Genomic DNA, 24,932 nt, shown 5'->3' on the forward strand with positions numbered 1-24,932 from the left:
GGAAAATAGGAGAGTGCTGTTGGAAGGGCGAAGAAAGAGGAATAGGCTAAGAAAAGGGAGAAGGAGAGGGATATTAGCTCCCAATTGTGGCCTATAAGATCCTTTAACCAGTGTCCGAGTGGTCTAGGGGTTCCGGGAAGGCTTGTCTGAAAAGCCATGTTTTTAGGAGTTTCTTAAATGATTTGTGGCATGGTTCTTGATGGAGCTCCGGTGGCAATGAGTTCCATAGGGTGGGTCCCGCTGTCGAAATTGAACGCTTTCTTAGTGAGGATTTGATTGGTGGGGCGTATAATGATCCTTTGTATGCGTTTCTGATTGGTCTGTTGGATGTATGAAGACGGAGTTGAGAGCTAAGTTTGAGATGGGCGATGCCATGAATGTCCTTATGGATCATCATTAAAGCTTTGAAGGTGATCCTAGATTTTATGGGAAGCCAGTGAAGGAAATGAAGGATGGGTGTGATATGGGCTCTCTTGTTTGAGTTAGTGAGTATCCTTGCCGCAGCATTCTGGACCATCTGAAGGGGTTTGATTTATCCAAGGTCACAAGGATTTGGACTCTGGTTTTCCTGGTTCTCAGAACTGCTGCTCTAACTAGTAGGCTACCACTCCACTCTATTGATTCTATTGCACTGTGTATTTGTATTTGCTTTATTATGTTATGTAAATTTTCTCTATCCCTAGTGAGTGGGGATTTGGGTGGAGGATTTATGTTTATTAACTGTATTTATAGTATTTATTATTTTGTTATAAACCATTTTGAGTGGTTTTTTTTTTAAGGCAGTCTGTTAATGTAGAAATAAAATGATTGCATGTTTCACTTTTACACAAATAGAACTATTCCACATTTCTACACACTGTCCAATTCAAAGTAACATCATAGATGACCTATTCAGTCTGCCCAGTTATTCCTGTTCACACTGATAAGGATATAAGATATCTCTCCTTGTCCAGGACAGTTTTTGATGTCTTTTTCCAACATCTTAGGTACTTCATTCATACCCAATTTCCCACCTTTTTCTATATCAATCCATAATAAATTAAATAGCTACTCATACAAGCATGGCTGTCGCTCAAGCAGCTGGCCTCCTAGGTCCCCTCTTGTACTTTGCTGGACAAACGCATGTACACAAATGAGTGAGTGTCTCCTAGGATTTCTAGCTATTACAATATTTACATTGCCAGATATACCCAGCTGCTAGCAAATCCTATCATTGCAACCTGCAAGAGAGTGGCGGCTGTTTGGTTGACTGTATTTCAGCTACGACATCTAATGTTTCTTAGTTCCCATTTTGCCATTCATTCTGGCAATCTCAAAACTAGTGGATGAATCGATTGAGTAGGGCACGTTGAACAATTAAACAGTTATTGCTAAGTCATGCTTCTTCTATCTTTTCATTTTTTAGATGGATTCTTTATGCTTAGCCCATGTTCTCTTAAAGTTTGTTACCATATTTAAAAAAAAAAATCATATGCAGAGACTGCCTTGTCTGAGGCTCAAACCTGTGACCTTCGGATTATGAGACCAATATGTTGCCTGCTGCACTAAAATCCAGGCCGCTGGGACTAACTTTTAAAAGCTGCTCTATCTCCTTTTTTAACCTAGAACAAAGGGGAAAGCCAACAGCTGCTCAGCACTGCAGGGTTCAGAGGGAGGTATCTTCGAAGGATAGTAATGAAGCAGTAGAGTTAGGGCATCCCAACAGAGAGGGTCCAATAAAAGCAAAAACAGTCCATGTGCCTATACATAAAGCATCACCTGAGCTAAAAGATTCCAAATTTTCCCAATCAACTGAAAAGCAGAATGTTAATACAAACAAAAAACAAACTTTGAAATGTCTGTCTGCCAATGCCAGAAGTCTAAGAAGTAAAATGGGAGAATCAGAGTGAATAGCAGTGGATAAGACAGACTTAATTGGCATCTCAGAGACATGATGGAAGGAAGATAACCAATGGAAACGGTTACAGGGTACAAATTATATCTCAATGACAGAGGGGAGCATCTTGGTGGCACTTTATGTCCAGGATGGCATAGAGTCCAACAGGATAAAGATCCTGCAAGAGACTAAATGCACAATAGAATCTTTATGGGAAGAAATCCTATGTGTATTGGGGGAGAGTATAGTGATAGGATTATACTACTATAAACCTGGCCAAAATGATAAGACAAATAATCAAATGCTAAGAGAAAATAGGGAAGCTGACCAAATTGGTAGTGCAATTAAACAAATATTGACTGGGTAAATGTAACATCAAGACATGCTAAAGAGATAAAGTTCCTTGGCTGGAATAAATGACAGTTTTATGAAGCAATTGTATCAGGAACAGACGAGAGAGGGAGCTATTTTAGATCTAATTCTTAATGGAGTGCAGGATTTGGTGAGAGAGGTAACTGTGGTGGGGCCACTTGGCAATAGTAATCATAACCTGAAAGGTTTTAATGATATACAATCAACAACAAACTTTTCCATTGGAAAGAAATCAGTAGAACTAGGGATCATGAAATGAAACTCCAGGGAGGACGACTCAGAACCAATGTCAGGAAATATTTCTATCCGGAGAGGGTGGTGAATGCCTGGAATGCCCTTATGGAGGAGGTGATGAAGACAAAAACAGTGAAAGATTTCAAAGGGGCATGGGATAAACACTAAGGATCCCTAAAGGCTAAAGGATGGAAATGAAGAAGAGAGTGCATGGGGGTAACTTGCTGGTGTGGCAGTTACTAACCTTAACCAATAAGCCTTCATACTGTTGATGCAACTCCAACATTGCCCTCTGCTTCAATGGCAGGGGAAAAAAGGAAAAGGGGAATTAGATTCAGACAGCAATCAACATTGAATTTTACAGTCCAGGAAAACAAATAAAACATGATTGATACTCCAGAGAGACTCCCTCTGTACTCCAGCAACCCTGTGCAATCAACTCCTACAGTGAGCCCCCCAACCATGGAGGCTCGAATCTGTTGTGAGTACTAGCCAGTCCAGTGTTCGTAGGGGAAAGTCCTTTCTTAGATGATCTGCCCACAACCACCACTACAGTTGGATTCTGTTCTCCACCGGTAACTGAAGCCATATCGAGTAGTTCTGAGACTGTGGATTCTAATGTGCAAGCAGTGTGCGCAGAAGAGGACGCATATGAGTCCTTGCCCATGGAACCACCTCTAGGGTGGCCGTCATCAACCTGAGCACCTGTAGATAAGACCACACCAATGGGCGTATTGTTTCTGTCAATAGTCGAACCTGCCACCTTCAGTTTCTGAATGCAGATCTCCGGCAGGAACACCCAAACACCAAGATATTCCAGTGTCTAGGATGGCTGCAGATTGCTCTTGGGCAAGTTCACCACCCAACCTAGTTCCTGTAGCAAGGAGATCACCTTGCATGAGGCCTGAAGATTCTCTTTCATGCTTTTGGTCTGAATTAGCTAATCATTTAAAAAGATGGCATTCTGGTCTACCCGTTCTCAACACTGTCACTACCACTACCATGACCTTGGTAAAGGTTCTGGGCATATATTGGCCAAACCGAAGGAAAGCGCTCAAAACTGATAATGTCACCCCAAAACTGCGAAACACAGAAAACCATTGATGCTCCAGCTGGATGGGAAAATACAGATACATCTCTGACAAATCCAGAGATGTAAACAAACTCTAACTATACTGCAATTATCACAGAATTTAAGAGTTTCATGAGGAAAGAAGTCACTCGCAAATGACGGTTGACTCCCTTGAGATCCAGAATGGGGCAAAAGGAACCCTCCTTCTTGGATACAACAAAATAAATGGAATATCGACCTGTATGTTCTTGTGACATGGCCTTGGGATCATGGCCAGTAGGCTGAGGAGCCTTGACAACGTACACTCCACTGCCTGTCTCTTCTGTGGACAGCTGAAGGGAGACACCATGAAAACGGACCGAGGAATGCTGAGCAACTCCACAGCATAGCAGTCTCCTATCACCTCAAGAACCCACTGGTCTGATGTGATCTCAACCCACCTCTGATAAAGAGAGGGAGGCGCCCCCCCCCCCCCTATCTTCTGTTCCCAAGGGTGAGTCGGCACATCCTCATTGAGGGGATCGAGGGCACTGCCACTTGAGCCCGTGCCTCATCTGGGCTGCCTGGGATGAAGGACCGAGAACTATCCAAAGGTTCAGCCCTCTGAAAAGTTGCTCCTCTGTAGAGTTAAAAATATTTGAAACCCTTAACACGAACTCTCACGCCAAATGAGCACAGCACCTGCTTTTTATCCTCTGATAACAGAGGAACCTGGGACTCACCCCACCTACTGGCCATTTTTCCAACTCACTCCCAAACAAGATTGATCCTTGAAAAGTAAATTCATAAGATTAGATTTTGAAATTGTATCGGCCAACCAATTCCTCAGCCACAGTTGATGCCTGGCTGCTTTCACCAAAGCCACCCCTCTGGCAGAAGTGCGGACCAGGATGCAGCCCGCAACTGCTAAAAAAAAGTGGCTGCCGGATCCATCACCCCCCCGGAATTCAAACCAGTCTTAATCGACTTCCTGAGAAAGAAACAAGCAAGAACGAACCACAAGGGAGCAGCAAGAGTCTATCAGCAAGTTTACTGTCATTGCCTCAAAGGCCTGCTTAAGGATAGCCTCAATTCTCCTTTCCTGCGCATCCTTCAATGCCACCCCCCCTTCTACAGGGATAGTCCTCCACTTAGTGATAGCACACACTAGCACATCCACTTTCAGAAAGTGCAATTGCTCTCTTGCCACCAGATTCAGGGGGTACAGCACTTCCAAGGCTCGTCCCCCTTCAAAATTAGTTTCCAGGGTGCCCCATTCAAGATCAATCAATTCTTGAAGAGCATCCATAATGGAATTCTTCTTTAGCTCAGATATGAAATCAGCACCCAGCACCCCCAGCATCTTCAGTGTCTTGGAGATCAGAGCCAGCAGCTCATTTCTATGAAAGAAACACAACATTGTTCTATATGGCTCCAACCCCAGAGGAATTTCCCCATGCTCCCATAAGTAAGAATCGCCTTCATCATCTGTGCCATCTGGGGCCCTATCAGCATGACCCGCAGGTCTAGACATACTCAGATGCTTACATGTGGAACCACCAAGGTAATACTCACGGAGGGTAAATCATACAATAGGTTCCCTATACCTATACAATAACATCTACATAACAGAACACACAAATCTTATACCACATCACACATCTGTGCAAACATTTTTTATTCATGAGACCACATGATAAAAATTTTAACTAGACAATAAATACTATCTAGCTCATACACTCATTCACATCCACACCATTCAATCACAACCACTAAAATACCACATAATGTATTACATAATACCCACAAATATTTAGTTGCATATTAACCCATTAATCAAAAATGAACATGGACATGCAGTTCAAAAATGCAGTAAATATCACTAGATTGTAAACAATATCATGTGCAAATAGCCTAAATAATCTAAACAAAAAATCAAATAAATCACATCATCAAAAAATTATTATGGACCACTGGGTCTACAATATATATCATCTCTTAAAGGTAGACACATTCAGAAGAAACTTTCAATGTCCAGTGTCCAAATGTAGAATCAGCACTGTCCAATGGACAGGCATGCGTGGATCTGCAGTCTGTGATCCTGAACTCTTAGGTTTGGCCAGCTCCGCCAACTGTGCTAGAAGAAAGGACTGTAGCCCTTGAAAAAAATTACACCCATGAAAGGGCAGAAGAATCCATACCAAAACCGGGGGCATCAGTCCTGCGCCCACTAAGTTGCCTCCCATGCTGACAAATTAGTTAGGGGAGCCCCAAAAACAGGCGAAACCTCCGACAGGTCCCCCTCCGGTCCCATTCCTACATCTTGCTTGGAAGGGTCGGTCTCAGCAAAATGAGCCAGAGACAACTCTCCCTGAGCCTCCAAGCAGTGCTGACACAAGTTAGAAGGGACGCCAGACTGAGAGGTCCGAATACAGCAAGCAACATAAAGGGTAAGGTGCTTAGGCTTCTTTGACACCGGCACCATGGATAAACACACTAGCAGTACGCTCCCAAAGGCGTCTGACAATTGTGCGCCCAACTGCATGTCCGCACAAGTGAGCCTAGACAGGGCCCCCAAAAACAAGCTCTGTCCAATAAGCGCACATTACGGACACCCAAAATTTAGGTGCACAATATGCGGTCTAGAGGCATTCTTGTATGCCTCTCGGGCATGCAAGAATGAACCAGTCAGACATTGTTTCTCGGCAGACTTGCACGTAAAAAACTGCACAAACGCCGAGCAGCGTCTGAGCAAAGCCAGAGTGGGACCTAGCCAAAAAAGACTAATCGATCCGCCATTCTGCCACAACTCCCCAAGCTCCCCCAGAGGCAGGAATGGATGACGGATCGGCATGCCGAGGCTCAGACACCAGAAGCGGAATGGAATCCCTAAAATTATCTCCACTTCCTTTTTTTTTTTTTTAATATTTTATTATTTTATTTAGAAACTTTTATATACCGGTATTAGTGGGGACATCATACCGGTTCACATAATAACTGAAAGATTGGAAAATACATTTCAACAAGGAGAATGTAACTGGGCGGGGGGTAGAACAGAGGGGCAGTAGGAAGGATAGGGAAAACAAGAAAGTCATAACCAAAACAATTTACAATTTACAATGAAAGTCTCCTTGAGTTCAGCCCACCCCAGCTGAATATAGAGTCTGTTTCCAGTTGTGGGGGTGGGGGAGGCCTTCACTGCCACGCTTGGCTTCCTGAACCCACTAGCCTCTCAGCTGTTTTTCTCTCTATAGTTAAGTCCATGCTGGAAAACCAGCTACTGGACCGAGGCACTCTACGGAGGGAGGGATCCGCAGATATCACCTCAGGAAAACTCGACTGAGGGAGGGACCATAAAGTATCACCACACAGGAGAATGGGGCAAATTAGTTTCCTTCTTTTCTCCTTCTAAAAATTTTTTTTACGCAATCCCCAGCAGGGAGATGCATGTCCACTATCTGCTGGAGATGAAGAATACTGACGGGCTGATGCCAATGCACGGCTATATATACCATGATGTCAGTTTTGAAGAGGTGAATACAAGTGTGACTAAAGGGCATCTCTATCTCCATCTGCTGGTAGAGGTGTATAACCCACTGGTCATAGATTAACCTGTCTGAATGCTAAGAAATACATTGAAATTGTCGGCTCAGTGTGCTGTGGTGGTCAAAAAAGCAAACAGAATGTTAGGAATTATTTAGTAATGACAAATAAAACGGTGAATGTCATAGTGTCTCTGTATTGCGCCATGGTGAGACTGCAGCTTGAATACTGTGTGCAATTCTGATTGATACATCTCAAAAAAGATATAGTTGCACTGGAGAAACAGAGAAGGGCGACCAAAATGATAAAGAGCATGGAAGAGCTCTCCTATGAGGAAAGGCTAAAGAGGTTAGGGCTGTTCAGCTTAGAGAAGAGATGGTTGAGTGGGGATATGACAAAGATCTACAAAAGCATGAAAGGACTTGAATGAGTAAATGTGAATCGGTTATTTACTCTCAGATAATAGAAGGACTAGGGGGCACTCCATGAAGTTAGCAAGTAGCACATTTAAAACAAATCTGAGAAAATTCTTGTTCACTGAATACACAATTAAACTCTGGAATTCACTGCCAGAGGATGTGGTTAAGGCCATCAGTGTAGCTGGGTTTAAAAAAAGGTTTGGATAAGTTCCTGGAGCTTGGGATGTATTTGTGTGGGTACTTGCCAGGTTTTTGTGACCTGGTTTGGCCTCTGTTAGAAACAGGATACTGGGCTTGATGGACCCAGTATGGCATGTTCTTATGTTAGAAGGCTCCTACTAATCTGTATATTGGCTTCAGGTCTGGTGAAAAGCACCGGCATATAGTCTCTGGCCACATGCAAAACTTACAACATATGAGAAATTTAAATGTTACTTATTCTGAAAAAATATAGTTTTCTTCTTTACAGGGAACTGGAAAATATCCTTTGCCACTCTATGGCTGGTGCTGGACAATGTTGGCTAGGCCCTAATTAAGACTATGATGTGCTAAATTTTTTATCTTTGAATCATCCCTGTTGCCCAGATAGAAACTACCGTACTTTAATTTATTTTAGAGGATTTTTTCACAAGCCATTTGCAAATAATTCAGAAGCTTCCTGTTAGATTGAGCCACTTTAGTAGCTGTGTTGATAACATAGTCCACCAATGTTCCTGTTCTTTGTTCTACAGAAACAGTATTCAAGGTGAGGTATACAACAGAAAATATCCATCCCAAGGGATCCTTGATAGTGCTAACAGAACAATTTATACCTACTTTATAAAATCTCTTTGAGAAAATTTGTAATTTTAGCTCTTTGTCCAATTACATTCTTTTTAAATTAGAGTTATTTAGATTTCTTTGGAAGTTTTGCAAGTCTATATTTTTGCATAGCCCTTTTATCCATACAAGATTTTGTTTGTCTGTTTTACTTGTTTGCATGAGACAGTGCCGACCTATCTACTATGATATTATATCAATTCGACAGCATCACAACCACTTCTCTATCATAACTCTTGTGTAGCTAATTCTGGACAGCAGAAGGATATCAGTAGTTTTCATATTAATAGCAGAAGGTGACCCCTGTCCTTACTCAGAAGATGTGTGCTAGTTCCTATAGCAGAATGGACATTTATTGAATTGACTTAACTGTACTTAAGTCTCAAAAATGACAATATTAGGTGAGCATCATTATATGTGGCTATCAAACAGGCTGGAAATATGTCAACCAAATCAAGTCAGCCATAACCAGTAGGAAGTCCCAAGCAGAGGGTTGCCTTGATGATCAAGAAAGCTGACAGAAAAACCGAACTCCACCTAGTGGAGAGTGTACTACTATTGGGTGAACATCCCGCACATGACTGCTTGTCCAAAAATACTCTGAGACGTTGTCTAGATAGCATTGGGAAGTGAAAGTGTGACTTTATGATCAACTAGCAGCTTTGGAGATGTCGGTTAGACTCACCGTTCGCGTGACGGACCTGCAAACGGCTTTACTTGCTCCAACGGCACCAGTCCGATGCTGCTGCTCCCAGCCGCAGGGAAACTTTGTCGATCCATAGCCGCTGCCACTCCTCTGCTCTCTAGGCACGCCCACTCAACACTGCCAGCTTTAAAGGACCCTTGGTGCCATCAGATGACATCTTTGCCATAAAAGGGCTCTTTAGCCTCGCCTCAGCAAGGTTGCCTGTTTCTTTGCCTTTGCCTGGATCCTTGTCTTTAACCTGCTTCGGTCTTCAGATTTGTTTCTGGTTCCCAGTCTTCAGCTCTGCTCATTGTTTCGTTTCAAGTCTTCTGTCTCCAGCTTGTTCCTGTCTTCGCCTGCTCCCGTCTTCAGCTTCTCCCTGGCTCCAGTCTTCAACTCCGCTTCTGTCATCAGCCTTGTCTTTGCCTGGTCTTCAGCCGTAGCCTGGTCTTTGTATAGACTTTTGGACTCAGTCATTGTCTAGCCCGTGCCAAGAAAGGTTTGAAGGGAGTTTTCATGGATAGAGCCAGAACTGCACTGAGGTCTCATGGTACTGGTGGTTTACTGACTGGAGGCTTGGTATGCCACAGTCATTTAATGAACTTGGGCACTAAAGGAAGGAAAGAGGTATGAATTCTGTTCACCAGCTGGTGATAAGCAGCAATGGCTCAGAGATGTACCTTGAATAAAGAAATGCTGAAGCCTGACGACAAGAAGAAGAGATATTGAAGGTGTCTTGGATCATAAGAGAAGGGGTCCAGATGACTGGTCTCATATCATGCAGAGAATCTCTTCCACTTGAAACAGTAAGGTATCCTGGTGGAAGGTTTTCTAGTTCAGATTAGAATGTCCTTTACAGCCCTGGGAAAAATCAAAGGGGATACTGCTATTCACTCAAAATACATGCCATGAGGGCAAAGGATAGAATATTCGGGTGGCAGAGTTTTCAGTCCTCCTGGGTGATGAAAGTCAAAGACACCACCAACTGGATTGGGGGAAATCCAGTCAGAGGGTAGGATACCACACTTAAGGCAGCCAAGTCAAGGCTATGAGAATAGCTCTCACCCTGTCCTGTAGAATTTCCTGGACAGTTCTGGCAATGAGTGGAACTGGAGGGTATGCATAGAGCAAACAAATGCTCCAGTTTAGCACAAAAACATTGGGAGTTGATCTATAGCTGCTCAGTCTCGAACTAAATCCAAATGACCTTCCAGTTGTCCTCTGATGCGAACAGGTCAATTGTCAGGGTTTCCCAAAGAAGGAACAAGTTGTCTATAACTCTCTGATCTAAAAACCACTCATGAGGTTGCAGGTTCTACTGAGCTGGTCCACTAGCATATTCTGAATGTCCAAGAGATAAGTCACCTGGAAGTAATAGCCATGACAGGACCATGACCAGATCTGTAGGGCCTCTTCACAGAGGGTGCATGAGCCTGTGTCTCTGTTTGTTTACATAAAAATATGGCTGATTGTCCATCTGGATCAAGATTCTCTTGTTGAGAGCAGGTGAGCGAAAGCTCTCAATACATTCGGGATGGCCCATAGTTCTACAAGCTTGATCTCCAGATGACCTTCTACATTACACTCCTTAAGTCCAAGAAGTGCCAGTATGCTCACTCCAATTTCTGGTGGAAGCATCAGTAAACAGTACCATTTGATGCACTGGGACATGCAATGGATGTCCCAAAGCAAGAACTTCCAGATTTATCTACTACTGCAGAGACATTCACATCTCAGGAGTGACAAACATCTGATGAGATAACAGTCAAAGTAACTGACCCCACTGCATGAGAAGGCAAGTCAGAGAAACAACATGGACCACCGCCATGTAGCCTAACAGGACAAGGACAGATCTTGCTAACCTATGGTGCCATTGCAGAAGGGACCTTACAAGGCTCATTAAAGTCCTGGCCCTTTCAACTGACAGGAAGGTTTTCTCCTGAAGCAAGTCCATCTTCTGGGATGGACTTTAGAAAATGAATCCCAGGGACTGAAGAAGCTGAATCCCTGTGGGGAAGAACTTCAAGATGCCTACTGGGGAGGGGACCATCATTAACCAATTGTCCAGGTATGGGAAGAGGAGAAGGTCAGCTCTCAGCATGCTCTAAAATGCTTCTTCTGGTGCTGAGATTCCAAAAGGGGCCTCACTCTGGGAGGCAGAGTGGCTACACTGCCCACCATCATGCTGAGGTTTTGGGGCCTTATCCGATGCAGACTTCTGCAGGTCTTCCATCTTCCAGGAATTGGTCTGGAGCACCCATGGGAACATCTTGCAGCAACTCAAAACAATAGAAACATCATGGATTGGGACCAGTCAGCAGTAGCAGATGGTGTGGGTGCCCGTAATAGACATATGGCACCACACTTAGATTTTTCTGTATCAGTTTTCATCTCATTTTTTTGTTTTTTTATTGAAAACTGCCAAGGCAGCATCACAAAAAAACACCTTGCAAATCTGACAAATAGTGAAAATACTAAAAATAAATGAGTGGGAATCCATTCATGTGATAGCTAGGATGTTGAGAAGGCAACATCCATATGCAGGAATTCCAGTATGTGCTCAGAAAGACTTAACAGCTTCGAGAGCTGGGTTTGTGTCAGTGCTGTTGGATGATGACACTGCACTGGTTATAGCTGATTTAAACCTGCTTGTTGATAGAGAACTAGGTCAATGTGCATAGCATGGTTACCCTGAACACCAAACCTGTTTGTGACCTTTACGAACTGTGTAACACACAGTGGTCATTCTAAGCAGGGCTGAATGTCAAAATTAAGTGAAAGTGATGTATGTTCCCAGGATGAGCAAAACTGGATCTTGTTTGCAGAATCTCAGCATAAGCACTGCACATACACAAAAAATATACTCAAACACACAAAATAAATTGTACCTAGTAGTTTCTTCCAAGATTTGATTAGTGACTTTGCTAATGATGTGACTTCTTCATCTGTGCTTTGCTTGCGGATTGCGTTTACTGGCATTCCAATTCTTGTAGACTATAACAGAAGAAGAGAAAGTATCACATAGTACATTTTCACAATGATCAACAGACTGCATGCAACAAAATATACAGATTTTATTTATCTAGTCAACACTTTCTGAAATCCTGCATACTTTAACCAAACACTGCAAAGCTATTAAAACCCCCCCCCCCCAAAAAAAAACCCCAACATGTGCAGTGGAGAGGACTCTCAAGGAAATAAGGAAGATGTTACTATAGTAGACACATTGTTTATCAGTGCCCTTCAGATCTGTCCACCACAGCCCACCTATAAATGCAAAAGGAATGTGAATCACCAGCAGGGATGTGGTGAAAGACAGGTGAAAGTCTAGTGGGTTTGTGGTCATTCTTGAGCAACTTGATAAAATCAAAAGTAAGATAACTTTCAAAACTGCTTGCATGCCCCCTTTTACGTGTGTAAATGGGTTCATGCAAATTTTGTACTGTATTTTACAACCTGCATGGATACGATATGCACGGGTTATAAAATATATTAGTACATATTCATGCACAAATGCTCATGAATGTAAAAACCACAAGCTGCTCAAGTTTGGACTTAACTGGATAAGTTCCAATTTATCCGGCTAAGTAGCAGCACTTAGATGGACAAGTAGCGCTTTTCAGACTTATCTGGTTAAGTAGTGCTTTTCGAACTTTTACTATATGTCATCAGGATAAGTCTAAAACAAAAAAGCACTACTTATCTGGATAAGTTCAAATGTATCCATGTAACAGCAAAGGTGCTACTTAGCTGGATAAGTCGTAATTTAGCCAGATAAGTATGTGCAAATGATATAACCATATATTTGACCTTCAAATTTTAAAGAAATATGACAGAAGATTTTATTCACATTGTTTAGACACATGTACCTCTCTCCCCCCTTGTAGGTCAGGTTTTACACACTAAAGTTAGGGGATTTTCTAACTTGCTTGCAAGTATGAAATAACCAGTTTTACCAATTAGTCTACCAGTTCACCCAGTCCATCTGCAGCTCATGAAGACCCTCCTGGCTCTTCAGCCTGAAGACCCCAATTTCACCTTGACCTCCACCTAATCATTTTTTCACTTTTAAAATGTTTATGATCACATGCCAGATAATGATCCAGTGTAAATATGTGCGCATCACTTTGACAGGTTAAAAAACAGCAACTTACTCATGTAAATATTGGCCCCTCTCTGGAATGCCTCAGCCTGCCCCTTTTTTAGCACATGCAAATTTACTCACAGACCCTGATTTACAAGTGTATGTTGCAGTTTTTAAAATCGCATTCCCTCGCATATATGCTGTTTTATGCATGCAAATGCTATTTTTTTTTTTCCTGCACAAATTTTTAAAAAATTCTCATTTCAAAGATCTTTGAAGATTAAATGAGAGAGAACTTATTTACAAAGTGGTATTTAAAAGAAAACTGGCACTCATGTACCGTTTGATGTCAATGTAAACAAATGTAAAACAGTTAAAATTATTTGGGATACTGACAAAATATACTGGGAGTGACGGCTGGCAGAAACGGCTGTAGATGTCCTTATAGAAGCCACCTTGTTCTGAAAAGCATTGATCTATATATAAGGAAGAAATCCAATACACAATTTTTTACCTGACAAATACTATAAAAGGTTTGAAATGAATTAAGTATAACCTTTATAGTTTAATTAGGCTATCTGGTTATCTTTTTTAAGATACATTTCATAACAGTGAGGCAGCTAAAAGTAAAAAACCCACAAACCTGAGGAGCTTCCTATTGGCAGGGTGAATGGGAATGTGTGCATAAGCATCTTTCAGATCCAAGGCACACATCCAATCCCTCAATTGAATGAAAGGCAGAATTGCCTGGCAGGAGTTCATCTTGAACCTCTCCCAAGCCAACAAGTTGTTCAGCCTCTGCAAATCCAGTCTCAATTTCCTTGACTTCTTGGGGGATTACAAAATACCAAGAATGGAATCTCTAACCACAATCCTGTGAAGGGACAACTTGATTGTCTTCTGAAGGAGTGACACTACCTCCCAGCTGCAGCTGGGCAGATTGATAAAGGTTGGAGCTGAAGACTGAAATCTGTTGGGTCGGAGGAGGAAGAGAAGCACAAGTGGTAGTCACAGGCCACAAGTTTCAGGACTATAATTGCTATAATGTTTTATTTTGGTTTTACTGTATTTAGTTTATATGTTATTAGAATTATGTATGTTTCATTGTAAGCTACCAAGAACTACAGATTGTGCGGGCTAAACTTTTAAATTAAAACATTTGGTGATATGGACCATTTGGAGGAAGGACTGTACTCTTCCCCACCCACCAAAGGAGGCAAGTCCCAGGCTTAGGCTGTGACTGCTGCTGACGCTTTTACTTCTGCTGACTTTGAGCGGGCAGCTACTGGAATGGGAGAAGCTCAGTTATGTTGAAAAGAGCAGAAGGGACGTCTTTGGAAGACTAGACGCTTGTGGTGTCAAATGGGGGCCAACTGATCCATCGCTGTATCTGATAATGACTAGAGACAGATTGATTTTTCTTAGTCAAAGCCACCATCTCTTGAACTTTGTTGCTAAACAAGTTTCCCCTGTACAGGGTATATCTGTGAGCCGATCATGCACATCTTCAAAAAGGCCACTCACTTGCAACTATGCATACGAACATAAGACATTGCCATACTGGGTCAGCCCAAGGGTCCATCAAGCCCAGCATCCTGTTTCCAACAGTGGGGGCCAATCCAAGTTACAAGTACTCGGCAAGTATCTTCAGGCTTCTATAGAAGCAGCCGAAGTCCTGGGCCCAGTATCAAAAATTCATATATGGAACAGATCAGATGCTTCTCGCCTTCCTTCACATCCTCCACTGCCCAATGGAAATCCGCCTGTCTTAGGTCTGATGATGCCTTTAAAGGTTTTAGCTCTATACGCATTCATGCAAATACTGCATCATGTACAGGTGGGGAGTCGCAATTCAGGCACTCAGCATAGATCCCTGAAAGACCTTTTTCCCCAAACACATCCACTGCTTTTGGATCCTTCTCACGAATGCGCTAGGGCGATCATGAGTGCATGTTTCAATGTTAACTCCACTATCACAAATGGTGTGATAGCTGGACCACTCCAAACCCCAGGGAGGCTTGGACCTTATAAGTCTGGTCTAGCTTCTGATACTACAAGGAACAATGTCAAAGTCTGCCATATCCTAATTTATAGATTTTTGAGGAGTTTGTGAACAAGTAAAGTCACAGAGTCTACTGTAGGCTGAAGAAACTGAAGAAGCCCAAAGACATCTGTTCTTCCCTTCCTGACACTGATATGCAGTATCTGCCAGATTATCCAAAAACCATGAGTAGCACAAATCTTCCAGAACAGAGGCAACAAAGGTATGCTTAGGAAATCCCCATGGAAACCTTCTCTTCCCCCCCACCACCACAACCATAGGAGAACACTGAGCCAAGACCCTGACAATGATGAGAGCAACTGAGGAGATCTCCCCTGATCTGAGGCAGAAACATCCAGTAGGAACTCAGAATAAACTGATCCCACTTTTCCCCTTCCAATTCATGAAGGGACACCCTTGGAGGAGGAGAATCCACCATTTCACGATGACTCACTGACAACACTGAAAATTCTGGAGGAGAGATATGTGCCAGTATGGGAAAATTTCATGCATTTTGGACTCGAGAGGTTCCAACCTCCCTCTCCAGTCTTCAGGGCTTAAGGAGGCAAAGAATTTTTCACTAGCTTTGATAGCTGGGCTCCTGCTGGTTAGGGAATCCTCTGCCCTGGAGTTGGAAATCAGAAATCCTCTTCAGACATCCAGATCAGGTCATCCTCACTAAGGGCTGCCTGCAACACAGATGTGGTACTTAATGCTGTGGTGGTTGCATTTGCATCACCAACTACTGCCAAATAGCACATTGGTCCCTGGATGGCACTGGCGGTGTTTCTTTCCATACCATAGCACCAGCAAGTGGGACTCGGACATGTGCTCAGAGATGCTCTTTCCAACACCATTAACTGCACCTTCACATGCCACAGAGTGTGTAGACTGCACCATGGAATGTGAGCTCTATGCCAATGACATGGGCACCTTAATTGGCACCGAGTCAGGGTAAAATAAATAGCTCAGTATCATAGTATGATGGGACCTGCGCCAATAAGACTATCTCCCACCTTGTGGTTGAGAAAGGTCTTGCTCCGGCAGAGTCCTATGCCAACGGTGTTGGTCTTTTCTTCAGCTCTGAGGGAGATATCCCTTAAAGGGGGGGCCTTGCAACTTTTAGCCGCTCTTATCAGTACCTTCCTTGGTGCTGCAAGCTTTCATGCCATGCTCAAACCCTGACCTGAAATGGATATGGGAAATGGCGCCAAGGAGGGGAGCTTCCCCATGCTTTCAGGAGAGAGACGGGAAAATTCAAGCCTCTATTTCCAAACAACTTCTTGGACAAGGAGTGACTCCACTGATCAGCTACACACCAAGGACTTGGTCTCTTAATTGCCAGTGCCTTCCTTAGGGCATCCATTCTTCAGGCGCGATGTTGCTGTGCCCTAGGAAACATCCAACTACCACTGCAGCAGCTGGAGGAGTCATGACGATTCGGGCCCAGGCAGCAACAGCAGACGGACTGCATATTTGTGATGAACATCCAGCACCCACAGATGCAAACTTCTTGGCCTTGAGCTTTTCCATACACTCTAATTCTTAAGTCTGGCTTTTTTGTGTTTGTTTTTTTTTTTAAGAAAAAGTTCTGCTTGAAGGGCTACTGAGGCAAAGGCAGAAAAGTTAAAGGCAGCACAAGGCAATAAAAGGGCAATTGTTAAACAGAGACTAGGGACACATCTATGCAGTAGCTCGGATGAAGAATGACTGAGGGGCACACAAGGCAAGTGTGCGTGCGGATATACTCACACATGCTCAGTAAATTATTTCCTGAGCTCTGAGGGCTGGGTCTGTGTCACTGCTGTCGGGTGATGTCAACCATGTGTTTTGGATAGTTTATGCCCACTTCAGGTGAGCGAGGATAGGGAGAAACTGAGGAGTGGTCTTCTATTTTGGAGAACATCAGGGGTCATGTGAATTTTCGAGTGTTAAAATGAGGTCATACTGGATAAAAGTTTGGGAAGCAGTGCTTTAGATTTAGTTACAGATTCTATTAAGCTTTATTCATGGACTGCATAAATAAATCCCCATGTTTTAGCAGTTTTCATTTCGCCACACTGCTATGGTTACAGATTTGCTGAGAAATGCCTCTCTGAAACAGCTGAAAATTTAATAGGCTTTTCTCTTCACTAATAAGCAGCTTACAGGTCGGCATTTCCCAAATAGGGAAGTGCAAGAGGAAGCCCATCCCCAATGAAGGAAAGATGTTTCTGCAGCTGGCAGAGTCAATTAAGAGCATAAGTTAATAAGATATTGCCATTCTGTGTCAGACCAAAGGTCCATCAAGCCCAATATTCTGTTTCCAACAATGTCCAATCCACGTCACAAGTACCTAGCAATATCCCAAATGGTAGATTCCGAGCTGCTTATCCCATGGCTAAGCAGTAGATTTCCCCAAGTCCACCTTAATAATGGTTTATGGACTTTTCTTCCAGGAACATGTCCAAACCCTTTTTAAACCCAGCAGCACTAACAGCTTTCACCACATCCTCGAGCAATGAATTCCAGAGTTTAATTACGCATGGAGTAAAAAAAATATTTTCTCCTATTTGCCTTAAATATATCACCTAGTAACTTCATCGAATGTCCCCTAGTCTTTGTACTTTTTGAAAGAGTAAACAACTAATTTGCATTTACCCATTCCACTTAACTCAGTTTATAGACCTGTATCAAATATCCCCTCAGCCATCTCTTCTCCAGGCTGAAGAGCCCTAACCTTTTTAGCCTTTCCTCAACGGGAAGTCTGTCCATCCCTTTATCATTTTGGCTGCCCTTCTCTGTACCTTTTCTAATTCTGCTATATCTTGAAATGCGATGACCAGAACTACACACAATACTGCATTCCTTTTCTAATAATTCCAAGCATTCTATTTGCTTTCTTGGCTGCAACTGCACATTGAACAGAGGATTTCAAGATAATATCCACTCATTGAAGGACAGCTCTCATGTGAGCCACAGATCCCATTCTGTTGGCTCGGAGACTGAGAAAGGGTGAACAACTAATAAAAGAGGCATTTATTTATTTATTTAAGGTTTTTTTTCTATACCGATATTCGTTGTTGGACATCATATCGGTTTACAGTCAACATGGAGTCAGCAACATAGCTTTACATTGTAACCCATTTAACAGCTTTTTACAGAGTAACTATAATAACAGTGTAACATTTTTAACAAAACAGCTAAGCAGAATATATTTGCTTCATGCAGCATTAACAGGTTTATAATTTAACCAATCAGGGTTGCTAAATAATTTAATAATAATGTACACATATATCTAAAGTGACTGGTATAAATAATGTCATATCATCATTGTGAGTGTGGACTGGACCATTTTTAGTAGGATAAACTAGGATAAGGTGGAGATTAGTATTCTCCGAGAGGAGAGCTACTGTGGTGGTGAGGTGATAAGGTAAGTGAGGGGGCGTAGGTTATTGTGAGGGCAGGGAGAAGGGTGTTATAAGAAGCAGGGTGGTGTAGTAGGATGCAGTGTGGTGTCCTTGAGATCATGGGTATGCTTGTGTGAAGAGCCAAGTTTTTAGTTTTTGTTTAAATTTGTTCAGGCAGTGTTCTTGGCGTATGTTAGCGGGCATAGAATTCCAGAGTGTGGGGCCGGCAATGGATAGGGCGCGTTCTCTGGTGGCATTGTAGTGGGTGATTCCGGGTGAGGGAATGTTTAAGATTGCTTGGTAGCGTGAACGGGTGGGTCTGTTTGTGTCGTGGAATGAGAAGGTGCTATGGGGCCAGTTTATATCTGTGTTGTGTAGGGATTTGTGTATTATTGTGAGGGTTTTGTATTGTATGAGCTGTTGGATAGGTAACCAGTGTAGTTCTTTGAGGATTGGGGTTATGTGTTCGTTCTTACCCGTGTTGGTGAGGATGCGTGCAACTGCATTCTGCAGCAATTGGAGGGGGGGAGATGGTGTTTTTTGGAAGGCCAAGGAGTATCGAGTTGCAGTAGTCTATTTTTGTGAATATTGTTAACTGAAGTATTGTCCGGAAATCGTTGAAATGTAATAGTGGTTTCTGTTTTTTTAGGGTTTGCAGCTTGAAGTAGCATCCCTTGAGGGTGTTGTTGATGAATTTTTTGTGGTTTAGATGATCGTCTATGATGATTCCTAGATTCCTTGCATGTTGAGATGTAAGAATTGAATTTATGGGAGGTTGAGATGTAAGATTTGAATTTAGAGGATTGTTGTGTTGGTTAGAGATGAGATAGTTGTGTGGAGGAGTTATTAAGGTTTCTGTTTTTGCGGTATTGAGACCAAGGTTGAGACTTGAGAGGAAGTTGCTGATGGTTGCAAGTGAGGCTTCCCATGTTTTGATGGCTTTAGGAAATGAGTCTGTGATTGGGATGACAATTTGTACATCGTCTGCGTATATGTAGTGTTTGAGGCCGAGATCTGAGAGGAGGTTGTAGAAGGTCAGGAGGTAAATGTTGAACAAGGTAGAGGACAGAGAGGAGCCTTGGGGACTCCTTGTAGTAGATTGAAAGCCTTGGATTCTTGGTTACCTATTCTGACTTTGTATTGTCTGTTTTTTTAGGTAAGAGGTGAACCAGTGGAGGGGGGTTCCTGTGATACCGATTTCAGATAGACGATCGAGTAGTACGTTGTGATTAATGGTGTCTAAGGCCGCTGAAATATCTAGAAATGCAAGTATGAATGAGTGGCCTTTATCTAATCCTTTGAGTAGGTGGTCGGATAGTGATAAGAGGAGGGTTTCTGTGTTGAAGAATTTGCGGAAACCATATTGTGAATTGGATAGGATATTGTTGCTTTCTAGGTATTCCGTAAACTGGAGGTTAACTATTTTTTCCATATCTTTTGATATGAAAGGTAGGTTGGAGACTGGGCGGTAGTTTGTAGGTTCATTTGGGTTTAGCATGGGCTTTTTAAGAATGGGTTTGATCACTGCTTGCTTTAAAGCAGAGGGGACTTGACCCTGGGAGAGATATATATTTATGATTTGGGCTAAAGGATGGGGATAGCGAGGAGGAGTTTAGTGGGTATTGTGTTGTATGGGTGTGAGGATGGCTTCATTTTTCTTAGATATGATTCAATTTCAGAGGGGGTGGTGTCCTCAAAGGAGTTCATGGTTGCTTTTGTTGCTAGTGTGTGGGTCTTGGGTGTGTTAGGAGATGATGAAGACGGGGTTGTGTGGAATTGTGTCATGATTTTTGTTATTTTATCATGGAAGAATTAGGTTAAGTCCTGGCATTTGTTTGCAGCTTCTTCCTCAGGGATAGGTGGGGGGGAGGTTTTGGTTAGGTTGGCTACGTATTCAAATAATGCTTTGGGGTTAAAGTGGAATTTGTGTATGCATTGTGCGTGGAAGTCCCGTTTGTTTTTTTAAGATGTTTTCATGGTATATGTGCAGGGCTTGTTTGTATTTGGCTTTTTAGCCAAATACAAACATGGCTTTTTAGCCAAGCCTTTCAGGACACCTAATCGCCGTTTTCCTTTAACCTAACTCCCCCCAAACGAACTTTCCAACCAGTCAACCCAATTCCACTCCTTCCATTCTTTGCCCCTCCGACCATCCCTCCAGTTTATTCTGTTTCCCGATATGATCTATTTGTTGTATTTAATTCTCTCATGTTGAGATGAGTTTCATGAGTTTTCAGGTTAGGTTTAGACGAGTTCTGACATGTTTTCAACTGTTTAACTGGCAACATTGTTCCTTGTACCGCCCTCGAGCGAAATTGAAGTTTCATTGTTAACAGATATGATTTGTATTTTTGTACAGGAATGTTGGTATAGAAAAAATAAAAATAAATATTTGGCGAGTTGTGTAGCAGAAGGGTCTTTTCGCCAGTTTTTTCTAATTTTCTAAGGTTACATTTCAGTGTCTTTAATTCTGGGGTGTACCAGGGTTTCTTAGGGTTAGGTGAGAGGTTGATTTTTTTGGAGTGTAATGGGCATAGTTTGTCAGCTATATTACTCGTTATTTGGTGCCAGGATGAGAATGCAGATTCTGAGTCAGTTAAATCTAGTTTGCTGATGTCATTTGTGATGGCTGTGATGAGGTCATCGCTTGGGCAGGGTTTTCTATAGTGGATAGGAGTATTTAGGGTTGGTATCTGAGTTAGGTGTTTTTGAGATGGTGAGATGGAGAAGGGTTGTGTCTGGATAGTGAGTGAGGGGTGACAAAAGGGAAGGAGAGAAGGGACACTGGAGGTAAAAGGTATAGGATGGTGGACAGCATATGTCAAACAAGCTTGATTAGGGATATATGATTTAGAAATCAATGCCATTCTACCCCTCCAGTGCAGGGGTGGGGAACCTCTGGACATTGAGGGATGCTCAGTCAATCAGTTTTCAGGATATCCATAATGAGTATGTATGAGATAGATTTGTATGCACTTAAGACACTGCATAGAAATTTATCTCATAGGAGATATCTAGAAAACCGAATCAGTGGGCAATCACTTGAGGACCAGAGGTTCCCCTCCTCTGCTCTAGAGTAAAGTGATATTATTTAGTTTTAAATATATTGTCTCACATGGAATTAAAATTCCTGCCATTGGTAGCGCCTCCTAATTATCCAGCTAATTTGTTAACTGGATAACTTAGAGGCGTTCCAGGACAGGGATAAGTGCCAGAGAGCAATCCTAAAGTTAGCCAAGAAACTTTAAAAAAAAAAAAAAAAAAAGCAAACCCAAACACACCCTGGTGGCCTGATTCCCACCCAATTCCTGCAAGTTAAATTAAAAAAGCAACACAAGCTGCGTGGCCTCATTTCCACCCCCAACTCTCACAAATTAGCAAGTTAAAAAAAAAAAAAAGTTGCAATTCCCCTGTCCCCCTTCCGACATTCCATAATCTTTTTTAAACAATCCCACGGAGTCACGAAACCCCATCCTTCCTACTGCCCCTTCCTCATGATCCCCACCCTCACCCCTTCCATGCTGAAACTCACCCCCAAGTGTCTCACAGGCAGGCCAGCAAGACGACACCCTGGTACTCTTGCCTGTTTGCATCCTAGCGTTGCTCTGGCAATGCTAATAGCTTTTGCCTGGGTGACTCTAAGGATAAGTTGCCAGCATGGGAGGGGTGTGGGTGGGGATCACAAGGAGACCTTATTGGGAGGGGCAGAGAGAAGGATCATGACCCTACAGGACTTCCTTTTTTTTTTTTCTTTTAATTATGAAGTGTTCGGAGTGGGACAAAGGACCACAGTTCCAAATTTATTTTTTTATTTATTTTAAACTTGCTGCTTTGCAGGGGTTGGAGGGATCAGGCCTACTGTCTTCCAATTGTGTGTGGGTTTTTCTTTTTTTGTTTAACTGGCTATGTTAACATATAAGCCAAAAAAAAAAAAAAAAAGAGTGAACCTCAAACTACAATATCAGCATATACTAAGAGCCACAACACCTACAATTCTTAAACCCACCATAAATATTGTAACAATATGAAATACGGGTGTCAGCAAGCCGTAACCACATGAGACCTTAATCAGTCACTGCTGGTCTTTTCAGTCATGCACCCAACAATATATACTTTTCAGTTTTTTTCAAATGCAAATAAAATTCATTATCCTCTTTTTCAAAAATGTCCAGCCAAATGCCAAGACTGCAAAAGTAACCCGACAAACTGTTTTGTAAGCACAAACTGCTTCAGGGGTTAGAAGTAGGGCTTGAATGGTGTTCTTTACAGACACCGGAGTCTAAGTGAAAGAGACTGCATAAGACTGAAAGATTCCGGCGTTCATATAGAACACTGCTCAAGCTACATGTTTCACTATTTCTAGCTCCTGAAGCAGTTTGTGCTTACTGAACATCAGCTGACGATCGGGTTGGTTTTGCAGTCTTAGCGTTTGGCTGGATGTTTCTGAGAAAAAAAAAAAGAGGACAATGTATTTTACTTGCATTTAACAAAGGCTAAAAAATATATATTGTTAGGTGCATGACCAAGAAAAGCAGTGGTTACCTTTTAAGCTGTCACATGTTTTGGCTTACTGACACCCGCATTTCATATTGATAGAATATTTTCAGCGGGTTTAAGAATTGTAGGTCTGTGGCTCTCAATATATGCTGTATGTTAACATATAGCCAGGTAAGTCTAAAGTTATCTGGGTAACCCCACGCACATAAATTTAGCCAAGTGTATTCCATGGGAGACTTGTCTCACTCAATATCCGTGACCTGTTATCTGGCTAAATTTAGTTGGATAACTTAGCCATTTGCTGCTTTTCTGAATATTAGTAAATGACGGCAACAAAAGATCCAAGTGGTCCATCCAGTCTGCCCCGCAAGGTTTGTTTTTTTTAGGTAGTAACTATTATTCCGTGGAGGTTGCCCCCATCCCTCCTGACACCTCTACAATTCAGTTTTCACTTTTAAAAATCATGTTCCAGCACTGCCTGTGCTGCTGAAAGCAGCAACTGAAAATCAGAGCACTCTGTACTGGCAAGAGCTGGAAGAGGTGTCAGGAATGATACAGATGGGCTCCTACTATTCAAAAGGGAAAGAGGGGAAGTGACAGCCTGAGAAAATGTGGAGAGGAGAGGGAAAGATTTGGAGAGATCATGGGGAAAAAGATAGAAGTGGATAAGAGATTACAGAGAGAGAGGTGGAAGGAGATGAGACGAGGCCTTCGGGTGGCAAGGGGGATGTGCAATTCTGCCTCCTGTGCCAGCTACTTACAGAAAGATTATACTCTCTTCCTGTCAACAGATGATGGAAACAGGAAGAAGCCTCACATCAAAAATACCATCATGCATAACTGATACTGTACTGCAGAAAGCTGGCTTTGTCATGATTGTGATGCAATAATTTATTTAGGCATTTTATATACCATTGTTCCAAAAGTAGATCACAATAGTTTACAAAATCAGCACTAAAATTCTGAGTCAACATTCACAAACTTTGTCAACATTCCTATTCTAGGTCAAAATTACAGAAAATGCAAATTCTAGTTCAAATCCATAATCTAGGTCAACAATTCACATCGGCAAATATGTAATCTAGTACATATTCATACATTTTCTAGGTCGACAGAAGCAAATACAAATTCTACTAACAATATAATTTACAGTAGGAAATTTGCAACCTAATACTGTAAGCACAAAAGGAGGACTTTTCAACCCTGCCCATTCTCTGGACTGAATTGCACTGTACAGCTTTCCTTTAATTTTGTATACCCAGCTAAACTATTTCCATTGGCTGCAGATTTCATTCACACCACTGTTCAGTAGAAGCAGTATGCAAACAGCTGGCCCCATACTGAAGGGACAGATTTTAACTTGCACCTTTTCTTTCATGTTTAAATTTGTATTAAAACAAAAGCAGTAAGTACAAATTGTAAAACTGGGCAAAATTAGTAAGGCACTAATAAAAACTAAAAAGTTAAGAATATTATGGGAAAGAACAGAGGTAACTGCACAACCACTGTACTCAGCTTTTCAGGAATTGATTAGAGCAAGTGTAGTTCAGAAGTATGGACATCAATATCCCAGGTTTTAAGAGACCCAAATTGTGGAAAGGCATATAAGAAATGAAAGTGTTATTCTATGAGCTATTATAAAACAGAACCAGGCAATTAGTCTAATATCCAGTTCAGGGAAATACTATAGGTTGTTATTATCAAATAAGAGTTGCCAAGTGCCAAATGCACCTAAAGCCCTACGAGATGAGACTCAAGGACCTAAATATTTATATCTTAGAGGAGAGAAGAGAGAACGGAGATAAGATAGAGACATTCAAATCCCTCAAATGGTACAAATAATACACAAGAAGCAAGCCTTTTACAGAGAAAAGGAAGCTCTACAGCAAGAGGTCACGAAACGAGACTCAGAGCGTAGACTC

At 42.1% G+C, this 24,932-nt stretch overlaps 1 protein-coding gene across 3 annotated transcripts in view; it reads right to left on the minus strand.

Annotated features, from left to right (window-relative positions):
* TCEA1 (transcription elongation factor A1) overlaps positions 1 to 24,932 on the minus strand; it is a 174,820-nt gene that overhangs the window by 107,004 nt on the left and 42,884 nt on the right. For all 3 annotated transcript variants that reach the window (XM_029591274.1, XM_029591277.1, XM_029591275.1), the window contains one exon: positions 11,888 to 11,993. In XM_029591274.1, coding sequence (XP_029447134.1) covers positions 11,888 to 11,993 — 106 coding nt within the window. The remainder of the gene's footprint in view (positions 1 to 11,887; positions 11,994 to 24,932) is intronic.

The sequence above is a fragment of the Rhinatrema bivittatum genome, chromosome 2 (assembly GCF_901001135.1).
Source record: "Rhinatrema bivittatum chromosome 2, aRhiBiv1.1, whole genome shotgun sequence".
In the NCBI taxonomy this organism is placed as follows: Eukaryota; Metazoa; Chordata; class Amphibia; order Gymnophiona; family Rhinatrematidae; genus Rhinatrema; species Rhinatrema bivittatum.